The 19,114-nt window shown below is 49.9% G+C and overlaps 7 protein-coding genes across 7 annotated transcripts; 2 read left to right on the forward strand and 5 right to left on the reverse strand.

Moving 5' to 3' along the window:
• Nucleotides 1-1,021: 1,021 nt before the first annotated feature.
• JCM6883_007102 (uncharacterized protein) lies at nt 1,022-2,830 on the reverse strand (the record flags this gene model as incomplete). Its single annotated transcript, XM_076634223.1, has 6 exons — nt 1,022-1,567; nt 1,671-1,709; nt 1,785-1,837; nt 1,909-2,370; nt 2,432-2,503; nt 2,584-2,830. 6 exons carry the CDS (start codon nt 2,828-2,830, stop codon nt 1,022-1,024), a joined length of 1,419 nt encoding a protein of 472 aa, XP_076485809.1.
• A 102-nt stretch (nt 2,831-2,932) lies between these two features.
• On the forward strand, nt 2,933-3,725 carry YFH1 (ferroxidase; the record flags this gene model as incomplete). The annotated part of the gene is made up of 4 exons (XM_076634224.1): nt 2,933-3,102; nt 3,175-3,301; nt 3,376-3,491; nt 3,581-3,725. 4 exons carry the CDS (start codon nt 2,933-2,935, stop codon nt 3,723-3,725), a joined length of 558 nt encoding a protein of 185 aa, XP_076485810.1.
• Nucleotides 3,726-3,954: 229 nt separating this feature from the next.
• Nucleotides 3,955-6,180, reverse strand: JCM6883_007104 (uncharacterized protein; the record flags this gene model as incomplete). Its single annotated transcript, XM_076634225.1, has 3 exons — nt 3,955-5,330; nt 5,393-5,864; nt 5,941-6,180. The coding sequence occupies 3 exons, from the start codon at nt 6,178-6,180 to the stop codon at nt 3,955-3,957; spliced, it is 2,088 nt and encodes a 695-aa protein (XP_076485811.1).
• Nucleotides 6,181-6,342: 162 nt separating this feature from the next.
• JCM6883_007105 (uncharacterized protein) lies at nt 6,343-7,672 on the forward strand (the record flags this gene model as incomplete). Its single annotated transcript, XM_076634226.1, has 3 exons — nt 6,343-6,726; nt 6,793-6,998; nt 7,060-7,672. 3 exons carry the CDS (start codon nt 6,343-6,345, stop codon nt 7,670-7,672), a joined length of 1,203 nt encoding a protein of 400 aa, XP_076485812.1.
• A 148-nt stretch (nt 7,673-7,820) lies between these two features.
• Nucleotides 7,821-12,870, reverse strand: JCM6883_007106 (uncharacterized protein; the record flags this gene model as incomplete). Its single annotated transcript, XM_076634227.1, has 17 exons — nt 7,821-7,909; nt 7,978-8,134; nt 8,202-8,444; nt 8,513-8,601; nt 8,669-8,722; nt 8,788-8,948; nt 9,008-9,229; nt 9,291-9,781; nt 9,843-9,986; nt 10,051-10,535; nt 10,601-10,787; nt 10,857-11,001; nt 11,065-11,177; nt 11,242-11,314; nt 11,375-12,404; nt 12,469-12,494; nt 12,584-12,870. 17 exons carry the CDS (start codon nt 12,868-12,870, stop codon nt 7,821-7,823), a joined length of 3,996 nt encoding a protein of 1,331 aa, XP_076485813.1.
• Nucleotides 12,871-13,316: 446 nt separating this feature from the next.
• Nucleotides 13,317-16,409, reverse strand: JCM6883_007107 (uncharacterized protein; the record flags this gene model as incomplete). Its single annotated transcript, XM_076634228.1, has 14 exons — nt 13,317-13,460; nt 13,552-13,929; nt 13,995-14,099; nt 14,165-14,187; nt 14,257-14,267; nt 14,332-14,482; nt 14,560-14,964; nt 15,034-15,193; nt 15,260-15,329; nt 15,399-15,534; nt 15,636-15,817; nt 15,880-16,095; nt 16,170-16,250; nt 16,336-16,409. 14 exons carry the CDS (start codon nt 16,407-16,409, stop codon nt 13,317-13,319), a joined length of 2,136 nt encoding a protein of 711 aa, XP_076485814.1.
• Nucleotides 16,410-16,762: 353 nt separating this feature from the next.
• On the reverse strand, nt 16,763-18,836 carry JCM6883_007108 (AP-1 complex subunit mu; the record flags this gene model as incomplete). Its single annotated transcript, XM_076634229.1, has 11 exons — nt 16,763-16,844; nt 16,959-17,085; nt 17,165-17,288; nt 17,356-17,445; nt 17,521-17,735; nt 17,803-17,932; nt 18,005-18,218; nt 18,286-18,347; nt 18,412-18,479; nt 18,551-18,710; nt 18,792-18,836. The coding sequence occupies 11 exons, from the start codon at nt 18,834-18,836 to the stop codon at nt 16,763-16,765; spliced, it is 1,317 nt and encodes a 438-aa protein (XP_076485815.1).
• Nucleotides 18,837-19,114: the final 278 nt, after the last annotated feature.

Consider the following 19,114-nt stretch of genomic DNA (forward strand, 5'->3'; position numbering starts at 1 on the left):
GTCGACTACCGCCCCCTTCGACCCACTTTTCTTCTTCAAGTCTGTCTGTTCCTTCTCAGTAACTCGACCCTTCCTTTCTCTCTCTCAAATGTGTTGCTTTTCTCCCTACTTTACCCTTCTCCTTCCTTCCTCCTCACTTCTTCTTCCTCTTCGTCTTCGCTTCTTCGAATGAATCCTACTCTTTCGCCCTTTTTTGTAATTACCTACCCAAAGAAGTTCTTCCCTCTGCTCTTCTCTTCGACTGTTCCTGGTGCTTGTCGAGTTCTGCTCTGGTCTTCCCATCCCGTGGTCAGGGACGTTTCTCCGACGTCTCTACTCTTCGCCCCTCGACTTACGATTCCGGCAGAGGTTTACGGACGACATCGTCTCTCGAGGGTAGATGAAAATCGGAAGTTATGGGTTCTTCAGGCATCACTTCGCACAGACCTCTTCTCCCCATCTCTTTCTCGCCTACGGCAACAGGGAGCTTAGCATCGCAACGATCACGTCGAGACTCGATCGAAATGAGGTGTCGCTTCGAGAAACGACGGCCTCGGAATTCAACCTTGACGGAGTCCGGGAAGCTCGAGCCTTCGAATTGTCAGCCGCATCGATTGCACTCGACAGGTCAACGACACGGGCTTTCGGATCTAACCAGGGATTCGCTCGGGCGATCGCACAGGAGGCCCGTGGAAAACGTTACGGAATCTGTCGATTTTCTACTGTATTTTGCTCTTTTACCTCTGATCTCTTCTCTGACGGCTTCACGATGCTCGAGCCGTTCGTCTCAGGAGACCCGACTGATGAGTCAGAAAGAAAGTCGAGAAAGTACAATCAACAGTTCAGAGAGAGAACGACATGAGAAAACGAGATCCGAATAGTTTAAAAAACAGCAACAAAAGCGAAAGGAAGCTACAGCTGGACGATGTTCTAAGGGGAGAGAGAGAGGCCCGGCAGAGTAACTCGTTCGGGAAAACCTACTCTACTCTAATCGAACTCGAACTCGCGTTCTTGTTCGTCTTGAGAGCTCCGTCATCTCATTTCAGTCCTTCTTCTTCGGCGGTCTCCCCATTCTCGGTTTATTCGCCTTCCCCTCCTCGTCCCCTCCCTTTGACGAAGACCCCTTCTTGTCCTTATTATCCGAACTCGATTTCCCCTTTCCCTTCCCTTTCTCCTTCTGAACCGTCGTATCTCCTTCACTCGACGCACCAGTCACTTTCTTCTCCCTCTTTTTATACTTCCGCTTCTTCCTCTCCCCTTCTCCATCTCCATCTCCACCTCCCTCCGTGTCTACTTTATCCGTCGATGAAGTTCCTCCAAGTTTTCGTTTCTTCCCTTCTCGTTCTTTCCCATTCCCATTCCCACTCTTTCGTTTCCTCTTCTTCTCGTCATTCCCCCCATCTTCACCTTCTTTCTTCCCAGGCGAGGACGACCTCCCTCCTTCAGGTCCTGACGAACTCGGAACAGCCCCAAGAGGTCCGGAAGAAGAAGGATTTGGATTTGTTGTTGTTGAAGAAGCGGCGAGACATTCTCGACAATACCATTCTCCTGCCGGGGCTTTGTCGATGTCGAGACATTCGAGGTGAAACTGAACACGCGATTGATCCGGTCAGTCATGTCATTGAGCCAGTGCTTGAGTGAGGCAGAAAGAGGGAAAGAGGGGGGGGGGGGGAGAAGGGAGAGAAAGGTACCCATTCTCGTTGACAGTCGTCGTTATCGCATCGAATCATCTGCAGAAAGACGATGAGCGAAGTCAGTATGGAGCGGTGAGGGAGAGGAAGAGGAGGAGGAGGTCGAGGACTCACTTCGCCGAATGAAACTCTGTTACAATAACAATAAGTCGGTTCGTTCGGATCGACTGCAAAACAACGATCCGGGTATCAGCCTCATTACTCTAGACGTCGTTGATACATGAGATCGTCGACTTACTCGGCATCCCAATCGTTCCCGTTCCCGTCGTCCCTTCTTCTTCTCCCTTTTTCTTCCCCTTCTTTTTACTGTTCTGATCCCTGACGAAACCCTGTACTTTCCCCCATTCCTTTTCATGTTCCCCCTCCAACCACCCCCCTTCCTCACCATCCCCGTCCTCCCTCTCTCCTCCTTGTTTCGCATGTAACTTAGAAGGCGCTTCATTCGAAGGCAACGTTCCCTTCCTCAATCCAATCACGAGTGAATCTTCGTACATTGCCAAGTCGGTATCGAGTCTTTGGATATGTCGATCGATCGATTCGTAGAGGGTTAGGGAGAGGTTGTGTTTATCTTCGAGGGAACGGAGGACCGAGAGATACGATTTAGAGATCGAAGAGAAGGATTGAGAGCGAGAGGAAGGGGAGAGGGTGGGGAGGGAGGTGAGATAGGATTGAAGTGTCGATTTCAACGTCGAGGTGTGAGCTGCGAGAACGAGAGAGGTCAGCGAGAGCACGGGGAGGGAGGAAGAGAGAGTGAACGGAACTCGTTTGTTCATCGTCTAATTCTTTCATCAACATGAACGTTCTTTGATAATCCAATGGTAGCTCCGTCACGACTATCGTCAGATCGACCCGCACTGAACATCAGCACGCACGCTCAAACAGAGTGTATGATCAGAGAGAGCGGAAGACTGACTGTCATGATATTCTTCTGAAATCATCTCGTAAATCCTCCATTTCTCCTCCAGCTCAGCTTGAGTCAATTCCGGAGCTACCTCTACATCTTCTGTATCCGCTTGAGGTGTGAGATCAACGGGATTCGGGTTGTTGTTTGTCGAATTCGAGGTAGACGCGACCGGGTCGAGCGGCGCGTCTAATGTTCGAGCGCTTGTAGATGCGAAGGGCTGTGAGGGTTCTAGTGTCTGTGGTGCTGAATCTGACATTCTTCGGCGCGGTAGAGTGAGAGGGAAGAAGGAGAGATCGAGGCGAACGAATCTCTCTCATCTTCACCACGACTCGCACACTCGCACAGACGACATTCGACGATGTTGAGGAACGCAGGGAAGCAACTATTACGGTCTACACGGATAGCGGTGCCTCGAATCGCCCCGCCTCGGATCGCATCATTCTCTCATCAACTCCAACCTCTTTCCTCCTCCTCTGTGCGGTCTTTCCACCGCTCCGTAGCACGACTGAATTCGCAATACTCGACCGGGTGAGCCGCTCTCTTCCTCTGATCGAAGTCGTGGATTGAACTCACCTGTCTTCTTGCTCTCGCTCTTTCCAGTTCTCTCTCAGATCAAGACTATGCCAAAGTCTCTGAATCGACGATGGATTCCTTAACCGAATACCTTGAATCCCACCTCGAATCTCTTCCTCATCTCGACCCTTCCTCAATCGACATCGAATATTCCGTGAGCTCTCCTCTCTCTCCCTCTCCCTTCTCTCTCTCTCTCTCGTGGGAATCGGAGCTGATGATGAAGGAAAGGCATCTCAATGTCGAAAGAGTGGAGTATTGACTGTCAAACTAGGGGAAGGAAAGGGAACGTATGTGATTAATAAACAACCTCCGAATAAACAAATTTGGTTATCTTCTCCTTTATCGTACGTTCTGTTTCCCCCCTCTCTCCTCCGCGTTACCTTCTAGACGAGTGAGGCGAGGAGCTAACTGCGAGTGTTGGAGGTATGGGTAGGGGACCGAAGAGGTACGATTTTGATCCGAAGGAGAAAGTTTGGTTCTATGCGAGAGATGGATCAACGATGCATGGTTTGTTGAATGAGGAATTGAGAGGACTGTTGGGGGATGAGACGTTTGATGTACAGTTAGAGACAGAGTAGGGTGAAAAACGATACAGCGCAATCGCGCATTTTCTGACTCGTCTTTGAGAGGGACGCTCGCTCGGGATGAGCTCTCTGAACGGGACAGCAAAGTCTCTCTCGAGGCGTGCTGTGGTCTGTGACGAAGGCGATCGATTCAAAGCGAAACCGGACGGAAGTGACTTGAAACGAAAACAACTTTGCAAAATCGAAACAAAGCTCGAACCAGCAATCCTTTCCTTGCCCACTCTCAGTCGAGGCTCCTATACAACCGCCTCAACCTTTCCTCTTGACTCTCTTCATCTTCGATCTCAGCTCCACAGCTTTCGATCCCTCGATTTCCCGCACTCGAGGTGATCCCTGCTTTCCTGCCGCGTCCTCCTCGACCTTGATTTCCGCGCACCCTACCTCTTCCACTCGCACCTCGACTTGTCGATTGGGGTTTGAAAGATCGTAATGAGGGAGAAAGGACCACTTTCTCGAGTTTCGAATTCGGATTCGACGGAGAGAGATCGTCTAGACTTGAACCAAACACGTTCGAACTTCCTCCATCTGCCGACGAGATAAGGCGCGGTCGTTTGTCTGTTCCTCCTTCTCCAGCTTCTTCAATCGAGAATCGATTTCGTTTCCCTCTCATTGAAGGACTAGGAGTCGCGATTACTTCCTCCTCTCCCTCACCTGCTCCTTCGTCTTCGTCTTCTTGCGGAGCTCCGAAGTTGCTACCGCAAGTGATCCCTTTTCGTTTCTGAAACGATTCGATCGATTCGAGGGGTAAGAAATTCATTCTTTGTTTCTTCTGAACGGAAGGAGCGAATCCCGGGAGGACGAACTTCGAGGTTGAAGCGAAGGATTGAGAGGATTGTCGAGGGAAGGGAGGGGGAGTGAAGGGAGGAGGAGCCAGTGGAGCGGCTTTGAAAGGCGAGATTCGGGCGGAGGGCGAAGGGAAGGTACGATGACTGAAATGACGCGGATGATTGACTGGTTGAGCTAGGACAGGCGACGGAAGAGTCGGTTGAGGCTCATAGAGAGGTTTCGGCAAGGAAGGGAGAACGGGAGCGGAAGGGGTAGACGGAAGTTGGCGAGGTTGAGCTTTTGGATTACGGAATTTCTCGAGTTTGGCGCGAGTCGAGAGTGAAGTCGTTGTCTGAGCAGCGTGGGATTCTTTCTTTTGATTCTCTTCACGAGCCTGTTCCGAATTCGAAGCGGAGAGGAACGGGGAAGGAAGTCGTTGTCGTTCGAGATCGAGAGCGGTAGATTCTGAAATCGACAGAGCGGGAACGACGGAAGCAGCATGAGCAGTGTTGTTCTGAAAAGTAAGAGTAGGAGCGTTTGACGTAGGTCGACGAGGCGTAGGACGAATAACGTCGATCTGTTGAACTCGAGGAGGATTTTTCGGAAGGAACTCATTCGCGACTCCTGAGTGAAATTTGGCTGCAGGAGCTGGAGCAGGAGTCGGAATGGTATCACCGCGTTTGGGAACCGGCTCGACCGTGTGAGGAGGTGGTGGTGAAGAATCGGCGGTAATTTGTGAACCTTGCGAATCGGCGTAGAACTGGAAAGCGGGAGGAGGAGACGAAGGAGGAAGAGACGACGACGAGGCGGTGACTGGTACGGAAGGTGATACAACTAGACGAGCATACACGAGCTGTCAGCGACGAGCTCAACCGGGATCGATGTGAATACTTTACCTTGATTCGAGAGCGATTCGGACTCTTCCTCTTCCTCCGCTTCTTCGATGATCGCTTTGACTTTCTCTGACTTTCTCTTCTTCGGCAAGTTGAGCTCCCGAGCAGTCGCAGAAGGCGTTGATTTTCGAATGACGTTCGGAACAGGTCTTGTCGAAGGCAAGCGAGTTTGAGCAGAAGACGAATCTACGCGAGATTTCTCAAAAGCAGCAGAGACAGAAGCCAGCGTAGGGGTTGTCGGATCGTGAAAGACATCGCCACCGAATTTTGGCGGAGGAGCGACAGTTTTCGAAGGTCGTTTCGCAAAGAATTTTGATTCAAGTTTTTCGACTGTCTTTGTCGGTTTGACAACTCGTTCGACTTTCATTCGTTTCGTAGTAGTCCCCTCAGTCTCCTTGGCTCCAGTCTGAGCCGTAGGAGTTGGTTTCGAAGCAGGAACTGGAGCAGGTCGAGGTCGAGCGAAAGAAGTCGAACCCTGACGAAACACGACGCTCAGTCTTCTACTCTGCCTCGTTCGCCCACTCGACTGAGTCGAAGGTTTTCATACGTACTTTTTGAGCGTTCTTACCCACCCCTGAACCCGTCGAACTCTGTCTAACTCCATTCCTTTTCGCGATTGTAAACGGTGTCTCGGTAAACTTGATCGCTGGTTCCCAGACAGTTCCAATATCGATCGGATCACTTCTATCGTCTTCAGATCCCCAAAGCGAAGGAATATTGTTCGTTGAAGGAGATGGAGGAGGCGAAGCCGAGGAGGGGGAGGGGGAGCGGAGAGAATGCGACCAGGACATCTCTAGCGCTTTCTTGAGGTTCGTAAGTGTGTACTGAGCTGGCCTAGGTGAGCGAGAGTCGAATCAGAGTGATGGACCGGGAGGAAAGAGTCGAATGAGATCAACTTCGCTCTTCTCTCCTCCTCGACTCACTCCAAGCCCGGCCAAACACTCTCTCCAAGGATGCCTATCAAGCTCCTCCAGCATAAATCATGGCACGTTTATTCGCAGGAGAACATTGCTCGAGTCAAACGAGACGAAGCACTCGCGGCGGCTCAGGACGATGAACAACAACAGAGGACGATGTTGGCTGATTCGGAAGCGAGGTTAGATCGAATGAAGGAATTGCAGAAGACGAAGAGGAAGAAGAGGGACAGGGAGGGCGATGGGGAGGGGGAGAAGGAATTGGAGAGACAATTGAAGGGGAAGAGGAGAGAAGATGGCGACAGAGAACACGAGACGAGGAGAGATACGGATAAGGGGAAAGCCAGAGAAAGGGACAGGGAGAAGGACGAGAGAATCATGAGCGGAGGTCATTTGAACTTTTGGGCTCATCTCGAAGCGAATGTGAGCTTGCTCTTGCTCTTTTCCCCCTGTGTATTGCGCTGACTCATACTTATCAATCTCGATCAGGACGGAGCTGGACCGTCGAACGCAACCCTCGAAAAGAGAATCGAAAAAGTCTCTTCGAAATCCGCGAAAGAATCCGAAATCGACGCATTGACGAAGGTCTACCTGGCGAAGAAAGGAGAAGGCGAACCGAAGGGATGGTACGCTAGTGAAGATGGAAAGACTGAACGAGAACGAAAGGAAGGGGAAGAAGCGACTCTCGAGAGAGCGTGAGTCGCTCGCTGAAACCGTCTCTACTCGTTCTCTCTGACCCTGAAGATCGCTGGACAGATACCGAGATAACGAAACGAAACGACTAGTCGATCCACTCGCCTTGATGAATTCTTACCTCAAACGTCGAGAAGACGTCAAATCCGGAAACCTCGATTCCCTCTCGGCTCGTCGTCAACCCTCTTCTCGTGATCGCTACCTCGAGCCAACTTCGTCATCCTCTCGTTACTCGGAAACACCCAGGAGTGAACGGGGTCGAAGGGAAGACGATTTAGAGCCCGTCGTAACGAAACTTCTGGGGGAACGAAGAAGGAGAGGGGATCTTCTTCCACCACCTCCGCCTCCTCCTCCACGCTCTACTTCATCCCAGTCGGTCTCTTCAACGTCGAAAGACCCTCAATCCGAGGCAGCTCAACGAGTCTCTTCCGAAAGAGCTCGAACCGCGGCTCTCCTCGCTGCGAAACGAAAAGCTGCTCTCTGGTCCTCAGCCTCGAGTGTCGCCTCGACGCCAAGAAGCGAGTTTGGAGCGCAAGAAGGCGGATATGGAATGTTCAACCGCGAGGAAGTGAGGGAAACGAGGAAGGAACGGGCGAACGCTGGATGGGGAGAAAGAAGGGAGAGAAGAGGCGAAAGGGAGAGAGAAACGAGAGAAAGCTGGGGAAGGAGGAGGTGATCGTTGTTGTCTGTAGTGGTCTCAATTTGTCGTTGTAACCTTTTCTCTGTTTTTGGTCCTCATTCGCCGTCGATTCGAGAGAAGAAAACGAAACATGATGCGATGATAACAGGAACAACAATGACGAAAAGAAGAAGAGGAAACAATCCTACAGATAAGCTATACGTAACCTAAGTGCGATCCATGCGAATATGCGCCAAATAACGATCAACGCGATCAAGATTCCGAGGAATTTGCCTGTTGCTCCCGACAAATCGATCAGTTCGGTTTCTCAAACAAAGAGATGGAGAGATCGAGAGGCGTACCTGATCCGTTGTAAGGAATGCTGAAAACGTCGAGGATCTGTTCTCCGGTCGTCGCGATACAGCGACCAGATTCGATTGAAGCTTGATCGCATTCGAACGAGAGGCCAACGAATTCGTTGATAGCGACGAGCCAAGCTTGAGGTTTCATTGGAGCAATCTGATCGAGTCAAGACTCCACATTAGCTCAATCATTTTAGAGGGGGCTATAGAAGAGATCGACTCACCCAACCGATCACTTTTAACCAATCCATCAAACTCGCCGAGATGACTCCATTCAACTGAGCGAGTAACGTGATCCCCGCCGAGACGAGCGATACAGCGAGTCCTCCGTTCGAAAAATACGCGCAAAACATGATTCCGATCGATTCGCCGAACGAAATCAAGGCGTAGGAAGAGAACCAGAATTCGATAAAGATTCGAGCCGACGATTGCATGTTCATGCCCCAGATGAAGATGACCGAGAAGAGCTAGAGTGATCGAGCTAGCGTCAGTTCGAGCCCACTTTGAGGATGAGCGGAGAAGGAAGTAAACTCACGAAAGAAGAGATGATCGAGACAATTGTTTCTTGCACGGTGTAGGCGAGTAGGAAAGTGAGGACAGAGTGACGAGCGCTACTCTTGTGTTCTATCGAGGCGGAAGCATAGGTTAGCGTCGATCGGAAACCAAGGGAATCATCTCGGGAGTGACTCGCCGTGAAAATGAAGATCTCGCTCGAAAGGGAAAATTGCGATACACGAGAGCATGCCTGTGCGTTCGAAGCCCGTTACAGTCAAGCGCTTCAATAAACGACTGAAGGGAATCGGGACTCACCGACAAACGGTAAAGCCGTCGTTTCTTGCAATAGACCGACTCGATCTTGTGCCGAAGAAGGACCGTAACTCAATCGACCGAAGAAGAGCCAGAAGAGGAGAGCCATGAATGGAGGGTTCGCGATTCGAGCGACGAAGATATCTTGTTGTCGACGGAGATTCCTACCAAGTCGAGAAGCGGTCAGTTCCGATTCGGTCATGAGAGACAGAGGTGTGCTCACTTAAAGCTGCGACCGAGAACGACAGGGAACGCTCGCAAAAATGAAGTGTTTTGTAGTTTGGCCGATTTCGACGGAGTTGATGTTCTTTCGATTGCTCGAGTCGTTTCATTCTCCGTCTTTGACCAATGCGTCAAGATCTTCTCGACTCGCTTCGATGACTCGACTTCAGCTTCGGGAGAGCGGTGATCGACCGAAACGACGTCGAGGATGAAATCGGCCGGACTAGAGAGGGAGCAACAAGGGTCAAGGCAGCTCGAAAGGAAAAGAGCGCTGAGAAACTCACTTGAAGTTCACGGGACAAGTTTCTCCAGCATCTTCGAAAGCTTCGAGAATCCCACTCGTCGGTCCCGAGTAAGCCGATTTCCCTCCCTTGACCAACAAGAGAACATTATCAAACATTTGCCAAATATCCGAACGAGGTTGATGAACCGAGACAATGACGGTCCTTCCCGAAGTCGCGAGATCCTTGAGAGTTTGCATAACGTTTCGAGCAACGAACGCGTCTAGACCGGATAGAGGTTCATCTGCGAGGAGAACGGGTGGATCCGAGAGAAGTTGCACGGCGAGAGAGAGTCGACGTTTTTCACCGCCGGAGATTCCTTTGACGAGTTCTCCTCCGACCATGTTGTCGGCACAGTCTTTCAGTCCGAGCATTCGAAGAACTTCTTCGGCTCGGGAATCGCATTGAGCTGAGGAAGAGTTCTTGAGTCGGAGTCGAGCGGCGTAGCGAAGAGTTTCGCGGACGGTGAGCGCAGGAAGGTGATGTGTGTCCTCCTGTAGCGAGGCGAGAGAGTCAGTGAAAGGTCGAGTATCGAATTTTGAGAAGAAAGCTCACCTGTTCGACGAAAGCGACGAGAGAAGCCAATGACGAGTCATATTCCTTCCCGTTGAGTTTGATCGTACCAGTTGAAGAGAAATCTGACATCGCGCCCGAACTGAGTCGCCCAGCGAGCATTTGCAAAAGTGATGATTTTCCCGCCTGCGACGCTCGCTGTGGTCAACTTCCGACGATCTGAACAAAGTTGGACCGATACGAGACTCACCCCAGAAGGTCCCATGATGACGCTGACTTGTCCAGCCGGAAACCTCGCATTGACTTTCTCCAAGATGACTTTCTCCTCCTTCTCCCCTTTTCGAGCGAGGTTCCTCTTACTGACTACGAGTTGAAGATCGTCGACAATCACATCGACTGATTCTTTCCTCGAAGCAAGTTGAGCCGTCTTGTCCATTCCTCCTTTCGCCTTTTCTCCCTTCTCCTCCCCGTTCGAATTTCGTTCTTTCGGAGCGACTTGAGCAGCATGTTTGACACCTCCCGGTTTGAAGTACGCGAGTTGTAGAGTTGCCCATACGTAGGTGACGATGATGAATCCGAGTAAACCGAGAGGAAAAACGTAAAGAGGCGTGTTGAGGTTCAGTCTCATTCCCGTTAGAACGTTTCGACCAACGCATTGATTCAGCGCAGGACCGGTCACTCCGTCGCAAGCGAATTGTCGACCGGAGAATTGTAAGCGAATTTGCCAGTTGAAACCTGTTCAATTCGGGCGTCAACTCGCCGGAGCTCGAGAAAGAGAAAAGAGACAAGGATGGACGTACTGTAGAAATAGGGAGAGAGCCAGCGAGACCAGCTTATCCATACACCGAGATCGGTAATAATATAACCGGAAGAGAGGACGAAGAGGATCGAGAAACCATTTGCTAGGAGAGAAGCAGAGGCGAAGGAACGATTGATCGAAGCGGCGAGGAGGGCGTAACTCCAACTCGATTGTTGTAGCATGATTGCCTATCGAGACGAAAGACGAGTCAGATCAGCATCGCCTATCGTAGGGAATGAGCGGCGGATGGGACTCACGCAAGCGATCCAGGAGAGAACGTTTCGCGCGAGATGCTCCTCCCAAAGTCCAGCCATGAAATAGAGGATGACGGCGAACAGACTCGGGAAAATGACGTTCGCAGGCAAGTTGCCGAGAATGAGAGCGATCACCCAAGGGACCGTCCTGTTCGAGAGAAGAGAAGTGAGCTTTGAGCTCGAAAGGGGGGAAACGGTTTTTGAGACTCACCCGTAGAGGTTATCGTCCTGCTCTCGATCAAAGATGACGAGTTCTTGACAGAGATTGAAGACGGCGATAACGATCGAGAGGTAGAAGAATCCAGGAGCGAAGAAATAAACGACCTATTTTCGTGCGAACAATCGTGAGTACGGTACTCGAATAGATTTTACTCGTCACAATACGCACAGTCTTGAGAGATTGAATACCGCTAGGAGTTTCCGGTAACCGTAAGAAACAAAGTCCGATCCCAACTCCGATTCTGTGAAGAGGTACAAAGGTTTAGCGCCGAGAGCGGGCTGGAAGACAGAGCACGACTCACATGACAGCTTGCAAGAACAATCCGACGTTCATTCCGTAATTCCTCGAAGCATTGAGCAAGTTCCGCTTCGTGAGAAGAATCGTTTGTTGTAACCCATTCGCTCGTTTGCTATCTTTCCCTTCGAACTGAATTTTCCCACTCGTTCCACTTGATATCCGTTTGGTCCCTTTCTCGGCGTCTCCGTGTACGGGCGAGGTTGTTCCGGGTGAAGACGACGAAGAAGACGAGGAGGTTGAAGAGGGAGAAGGATTCCAGATTGACGATTGACCGGTTTTCCTTTCATGCTCCCTCCACGCCAATACTAATTTCCCAACTCTTTCCTGACTCTCCCTTTCCGCCTCGTCGTCCCTATTATCGATCGAACTAACGTCGATGACGAAGTCAAGCGGATTCGTTCGTTTCGGAGGCGACAATCCAAGTCCTTCGAAATGCGGCAATAAATCCGATCTCAATCCCGAATAAACGACCGAACCTTTCGACAGCAACGTGATCTTATCGAATAGAGGGAACGCATCGGAACGAGGTTGATGGATACTGAGAACGACACAGCGACCTCTCTTCGCGAGTCGACTCAAAGTGCCAAGGAGATGATAAGCCGTGAAAGAGTCGAGGCCAGAAGTAGGTTCATCGAGTACGAGTATACTCGGTAGCGTAACAAGTACGCAACCGATCGAGAGTCGTCGTTTCTCGCCTCCGGAAATTCCTTTACGACCAGCTCCTCCGACAATAACATCCGCTGCGTCGGCGAGTCCTAGCTCCGTGATTGTTTGTTCAACGATTTGGGTACGAGTTTCTGGGGAAACTGAACGTGGAAGTCGAAGGGCGGCGGAAAAAGTGAGAGTTTCGCGAACGGTGAGGAAGGGGAGTAAATCGTCGTCCTGTCGTACATAGCCGATGACTTTCTTCGCTTTAAAGGATGCTGGTGTCGAGGAAGGGGAAGAGGAGGTAGAGCTGAGAGGAGAGTAAGAGATAGATCCATTCGAAAGATCCAAATTCCCAGCTCGATCGGCGATTGCGTTCAACAGTGTAGCTGTACTTTTTCGGATCGTTAGCTCATTGTTAACGTGTCAAAGTCAAAGTCGCAGGGTACTGACTTTTACCCGACCCACTCCCACCGATTCTGAGCCGAACAAAAGAGAAACCCAAATCGAATCGATGATCAGCCTCCTCTCTCACTCCCTGCGCTACAGAGATCATGAGTAGACTCACATAGCGAGTACTTCCCCCGCTTTCACTTCCAAATTGACCGCTCGAACGATCTCCTTCGGCACAGCACTTTCATTCCCTTTCTGCAATTTCTTTTGAATAGATCGAGGTACTGTGATCGGAATCGCCATTGGGATCGTCCATTGAGGTATTGGAGCAGAGATCGTGAGGGTCGAGACGAGGCATTGGAACGGTTGAGGTTGGAGAGAGGCGAGTAAAGATGTAGATGTAGAATCGAGTGGGCTGGAAGAGTCGGTCGACGGTGAGGGAGAGTCGACGAGTTGACCCATCTCCTCTCGTGTCTATGGGAGAGAGGAAGGGAGAAGTGAAGAGAGCGAGAGAAAGTGAGGTCAATGCGGATCGAACGACGTCTTTCGAAAATCTTTCGGCGGAAGCTTGGTCGGAAGAGCTCCAATATCCTGCTCTTCGCGTGCCCTTTCATGCATCTGATGGAGACCTCGCTATCGACTGATGAAGAGCTCTGAGGGGAAGCAAGAACGCCGAAATTGAGCTTCTCGCAAAGTCAAAATCTGAGAATCGAACGACGACAAAGACTCGAACGAACGGATCACTCTCAACTCCGAGTAGGTACTGAATCAATCCTTCGATTTCTTTCTAGGCTATACAGTAAACCAAGAACACCATCTACACGAAACAACCCTTCTTCTGTTCTCGAGAGAACTTTACCTTTTGTACTTTTCGTTTTCTAATCGATACATACCACGACCCTTTTACTCTATAGTTCAACACGTTTACCTTTCCCCGTCAAGAGGTTGAACCCTCTCTTCAAGAGTCCACCTCCAGCTTTATCTTTCTCGTCGAGTTTACGCTGAACTTCTCGTTCCAATTCTTCGATATCGAGTTGTCCTCCTACCGCATACTGTCGACATCATCACACACTCGTCAGCTCTCTCGGTCGACTAACGACGACGACAACGGGAGAGGGAGGGAGAGAGAAGAGAGAAACGTACCCAAACGACCGTCAACATTCCCAAAACGGCGGTGATAACGCAACCCGCCAACGCTCCTTTCGCTTTCCTAGTCCTGTTTTCCTCATCTCTAGATGAACCGTCAGATCGTTTGTACTTTCGAACGGTAACGGTCTGATCGTTTACTAGATCGGAAGAAGAACGAGGAACTGAGGCAGTGGAAGTGGGAGCTTTTGAACTCTTTCGAGCTTTCGAAGTTTTTGAAGCTTTCAAGGCTTTCGAGGTTTTCGAGGAGGAGGAGGAGGAAATAGAGGATGAAGAAGGTGGAGAGTCGACTTGCCAACCGGTAATATGAGCCTGATCTCGAGGTCCATCAGGAGCTCCTCGAAGATCCGTCAAACTCAATTTCCCAGCGGCGTTCTGTTCTCGCAATCGAATCGACGAGTCAGCGACTGAGAGAGGAGTGAGAGAAGGGAGACACGAACGCCGTAAGGATTGATTCCTTGCATGTTGCATTGATCGACGATTCGTTGAGGAAGAGTTAGAGTTTGTTGAGCTCCGAGAGGATCTTCCATGAAGACGACGGCGAGCTAGAGGTATCGTCGAGGAGAGGATCAGCTTGAGCGTCGTCGAGAGAGGGAGGGAAGGAACTCACTCCAGCTTCCATATGCCATTGAACTGGGAGAATGAAAGAGCGAAAGAAGAGTCAGTTCACGATTTCGCCCGCGAGAGAGAGAGGGCACTTACTGTGACAGTGGCTACTCGCGAGAACGATGTCAGCGGCGGACTGAGCTCTCGAGAGCAAGAGAGAGAAGAACTCACAACAACCAAGCACCAGGATTATCCGCTCGAAAAGCGATATTGACCGCTCCACCAGGAGGAACGACGACGGTATCCCTCGTCATCGGATTCGGGTTATCGTAAGTGTAAGGAGGGTTGAGAGCCGGATCATCCGAAGTGACATCTACCGCGACTAATTTGTCCAAAAATCGAATCAATCAGCTTTCGTTCCGACGACGAGGAAGAGGTAAGCAGGAAGAGGGAGCTTACAGCGAGTGATTTGAAACTTGTGACCATGTAAATGAAACGGATGACCATTCCCATCGAAATTAATCACCAACAAATCGATCACCTCGTTCTTTTCCAACACGATCGGAGCCGTTTGAGGTCCATAAACACTCTCCGTCATTGCTTCTTGTCCCATACTCAACATGGTCATCAACGAAGGAGTTTTAGGAGGTACCCAAGTAACGTTATCTAACATTGCGGCTCGGTTCGTTCCGTCGTCGAAAACGTCGAAATAAACGTCCAGTTCGATTTGGCGATCGGGAACGAATTGTGGTTCGACGATGAGAGGGACCATGAGGTAGTCGGGGTTGGGGTTCATAGGGAAGGGACGAGTTTCGGAGGGAGCCAGTGGAAGATTCGAACCGTAAGAAATTGTGGAAGTGTAATCTATTTCGGAAGAAACGTCGTCAGCTCTGCTCCTCTCGAGAACAGGAGAGAGAGAAGAGTGAGACGCACTGACGACGAGATCATCTGGAACGGTATCAAACATTCTCGTATCGAAATTCGCATGAATGAGGTAATTCGAGTTTGATTCGTTTTTCGCCGTAACAAGTACCGAATAACGTTGAGCGACGGCGAGGGTGAGGTAATCGACCGGGAACTCTTCGATATCCGTCTACATAACATTCACGGGTCGAGTTAGCCCTCGCAGAAGAGAGAGGAAGGGGGAGGAGAAACTCACTCCATCAGCTTCGATAATTCGCATTTCGTGACCATCAATCCAAAAATTGTTCATCGAGAAGATTCCAGTACTGTCTCGTCAAACGAGAGAGGTTAGTACGAGCCGATAAGAGGGAGAGAGAGGGAGGATAAGAACTGACTTGATGACTCGTAAACGATAAGTTTTACCCGCTTCGAAAGGAATCGAAAGGTTTTCATTGAAAGCAACGTTTTCGTTCGAAGGTAGGTATTGAGATCCTTGTGCGGCGTAGATCAACAACGAATCCGGTACAGGTTCTATTCGATCACAAGGTTGAGTCAGTAAAAGGGAAAAGAGAGAAAAAGCGATTCTTTCTTGCGAAGAAAGAAGTAAAGGGAGAGAAAGAAGAGGAACTCGCCGGCACCAGTGGGATTGTACTTTGACAAGAACTTCTTGATCTCCTTCTCAGCTCGAGCATGGTACCAATCCGAGAGGATGATCGTGTATTCCTCATCATAATCGTACGCTTCTTTCTGAGCGTGAATGATCAAAGGAGCTCGAAGACCGTCTTGATAATGAGGACCCGTGTGTGAATGCCACCTAGTAGGTCGTCCTTGGATTCAGCTCGTCGTAGGGAGAAGCTGAAGAAAGGAGAAACGTACCAGTAAGTTCCCCATTGTCTGTCTACCGGAACGTGGTAGGAGAGGGTTTCGCCAGGAGGGATCCCGCATTCGGTTGCTGAAGGCGCTCCATCGTAGTAAGCAGAGCCGTTAAAGAAAATTCCATGGTGGTGAATCGAAGTTGAATGACCGGATCCGAGGCCGTTGATCGCGTGTACGATGAGCGTGTCGTTGTAGTTGACTTCTACGATTGGTGGTCTATCCCCTCCGATCGAACGAGAGCGAGATTAGTCGGAGAAGTGAGAGGAGAGAGGAAGAAAGTTGAAACTCACGGCCAAGTTCCATTTGTGCCGACGGTGTAAGGTTTCTCGAATTCTCCATCGGGGTTCGAAGTAGTGTAAGTGATGTTGTGCCTGTCATAGAGAGCCGAACGAGTTTGAGGAAGGGAGTTCGGGAAATCCCGCGCGGGGGAAAGAGAGAGGAGAGGAGAGAACTGACCAGTACTCTCGAGTAGCTGCTAGACTGCCTTGTACGAGAGCTAGAGCTGCCAACGCGGTAGCACTCGAGTGCATCTTCGAATCAAGTGAGTGAGGAGAAAGAGAGAGAGAGGAGAGAGAGAAGCGAGAAAAGTTTTTCATCTTATTTGATTGATGAGGATTAGATTTTTGAAGGGTTCCGGGGAGTCGAGACCGCTCACGTGAGAATCGAGATCTAAGAATAGAACAGCTGCTGGCGCTTCTTCGTTTTCGATGACTCGCTCTTCTTCCTCGCTCCTTCTTCCTCGCTCCTTCTTCCTCGCTTCTCTCCGCTTCCTTTTGTACTGGGTTTCCGACACAGAAAGAGGGTGAATGGTATTCGCACAGCAAAGAACACAACGAGAAGAAACGAAGACAAGAAAAGCGAGAGAGCGAAGAAACGAGAGTCGTTAGAATCCAGCTGGATTCGCAGCTTTTTGTCCATGAGTATTCGTTCTCAATGAGTAGTCGTCTCCATGTTGCGTGATATACCTGCGCTCATTCGATCCCATTCGAAACAGCGTCAGTTCCGTACTCCAAGCGAGCGAGACCGCGTGTTGCCGATTCGAAGCTCGGAAGAGGAACGAAAGAGAGAGCGAGACTGACCTAACCCAAGGTAAAGCCTGATAGCCACTCTTCTCTACAATCTTCAAATACCTTACCTGAATCCCCGAAACCGTGAAATAAGGAATCTCGAATTTAACCGTAATCGGAGTTCGTTTATCCATTTCCTCTACGTCACCCACCCTTTATCAGTTCCCTTTACTGCCAGCGGAAGAGAGAGAAGGAAGGGAAGAGAAGAGAAGACGTACCACCACGGACTGAGGGAAGACCGAAATGAGCTCTCATGAGGTATTCTTTCCCTCCTCCTAATTGCTTGATCTTCCATACGAACGCCGATTTCTCAGGTACGTAATGAACTGTACCGACTGATGCCTATCGACGTCACTAAGTCGTGTCAGTCGAGCACTCGTGGGAAGGGACAGAGGAGAAGGAAGCGTACGCGGAATTTCGGAGAATCTGCATCGTCCGGAACTGGAATATACAATTCCACGTTGTTCGCCGTTGATCTTCTCTTGAATTGAGCTTTACACTGATCATCCCCCTCTCATCAGTCACGATCATCCCCACTCGCACTCAATCGAGAGAGAGAGAGCGTTGAACTTACTTTAACGACATATTCAATTCTCGACCCCGAATGTTGTTCAATCATAGCTTCGGCCCAAATCAAAGGTTTCACTTGAGTATTCAATCGATAACTCATCAATTCGAACTCTCCATCGGGCGGGATGAACGAAATCGTTCGATCGTTTTCGAACCGAGAGAGGCGGACACATTGATGGAATTTAACATCTTCCATTTCGATCGCTTTCCCTCGAGAAGCTGCAAGAACGATAACGAGAGAGTTAGTAGACGAGGAGGAGGGAAGGGAGGGAGGAGATGAACTGACTGCGACCAGTAGATTCAAACATTACTTTATCGTTTAAACCGAGTCGTAATTCCGGCATTCCAGATAAATAACACTTCATCTTGACCGCTCCTAGGATCTCACTCCTCACCACATTCCCATTCGCATTGACCTGTTGTCCCATCCCACAATGCATCAGTCTCCTTACTTCGCTAGAGTTGATGCAGAGAGAGAGAGAACTGACGAGTAAGTTAACGCTCTCGACGACATCTAAAAACACTTCATTCTTCCTATACCTGATTCCTTCACTCCTCCATGACACGGCATTCGTAACGGCCATTGGAGGTCGTACTTGGACTTCGAGTTTGTGAGATTCTTGAGTGATGTATTCTTGTAGGATCTTCGATTCAGTCGTTTGAGGGTAGCCGAAATCCATCACTTCGTCGAACAACTCATAGCTACCCGCAACGATTAAGGAGAAGTCAGTGAGGAGAGATGGGAGAAGGGAGAGGAGAAAGGACGAACATGATGACAAAATTATCTCGAATCGATTCTTCTTCCAACTCTTTAAAGTACTCCGTCAACACCTACCAGCTCAACTTTCTCGCCAGTTAACACTCATACACTCTGAGCAGAGGGGGAGACACTTACAGCCACGAATTTATGTAAAAAGGTCAAAATTTCCGCTGCATTCGAATTCTTTTTCGTTAAAGCGACAACTGCATATTCTCAACCTACTCTTCAGCTCATCGCATTCATGGTTGGTAGCTAGAGAGAGTGGGAGACATACGGTACAAGTTGTTATGTCTGATATGTAGATAATTGATCCCTTGATTCGTGAAACAAGGAGTAACGAATTGTCCTTCTTCCTCCTGTTCTAACACTAGGGGAAGGAATTTCTCGATCGCTGACGTAGGGATATCGTCTCGATAGGAACGCTGGATCAACGACTAGTTGCAACGAGAGAGATGGGGAGATCGTGTCAGTTCTTGTGGAGGAGGAGAGAGGAAGGGAGAGGGATGGGAGCTGACTTTGCCTTTGAGATCGAGAATGGCGATCAGTGAACACCCGGGCATCGTGGGAGAGGTGGAAGGAGCAGAGGGAGAGGGAGATGTGGAATGAGATGATGAGAGGCCTGACGGGGAAGGATTCGGTCGTGTTCCTCGCTCTTGATCTACGCGTGTACTGCTTCTAGTGAATTCGTGTTGGTCGGCGTGGTCGTGTGAGTAGGTTGGAGGTTCGAGAGAACGATCTGCTTTCGACGCGAATTCTCTCAACTCTCTCAAACCGATCTTGAGACAATGGGAAGCGTACTGATCATTAGATAGTGAACGTGACGTAACTACTAGTACAA

The sequence above is a fragment of the Sporobolomyces salmoneus genome, assembly GCF_050403485.1.
Source record: "Sporobolomyces salmoneus JCM6883 DNA, S_salmoneus_JCM6883_v1_ctg54, whole genome shotgun sequence".
NCBI lineage: Eukaryota > Fungi > Basidiomycota > Microbotryomycetes > Sporidiobolales > Sporidiobolaceae > Sporobolomyces > Sporobolomyces salmoneus.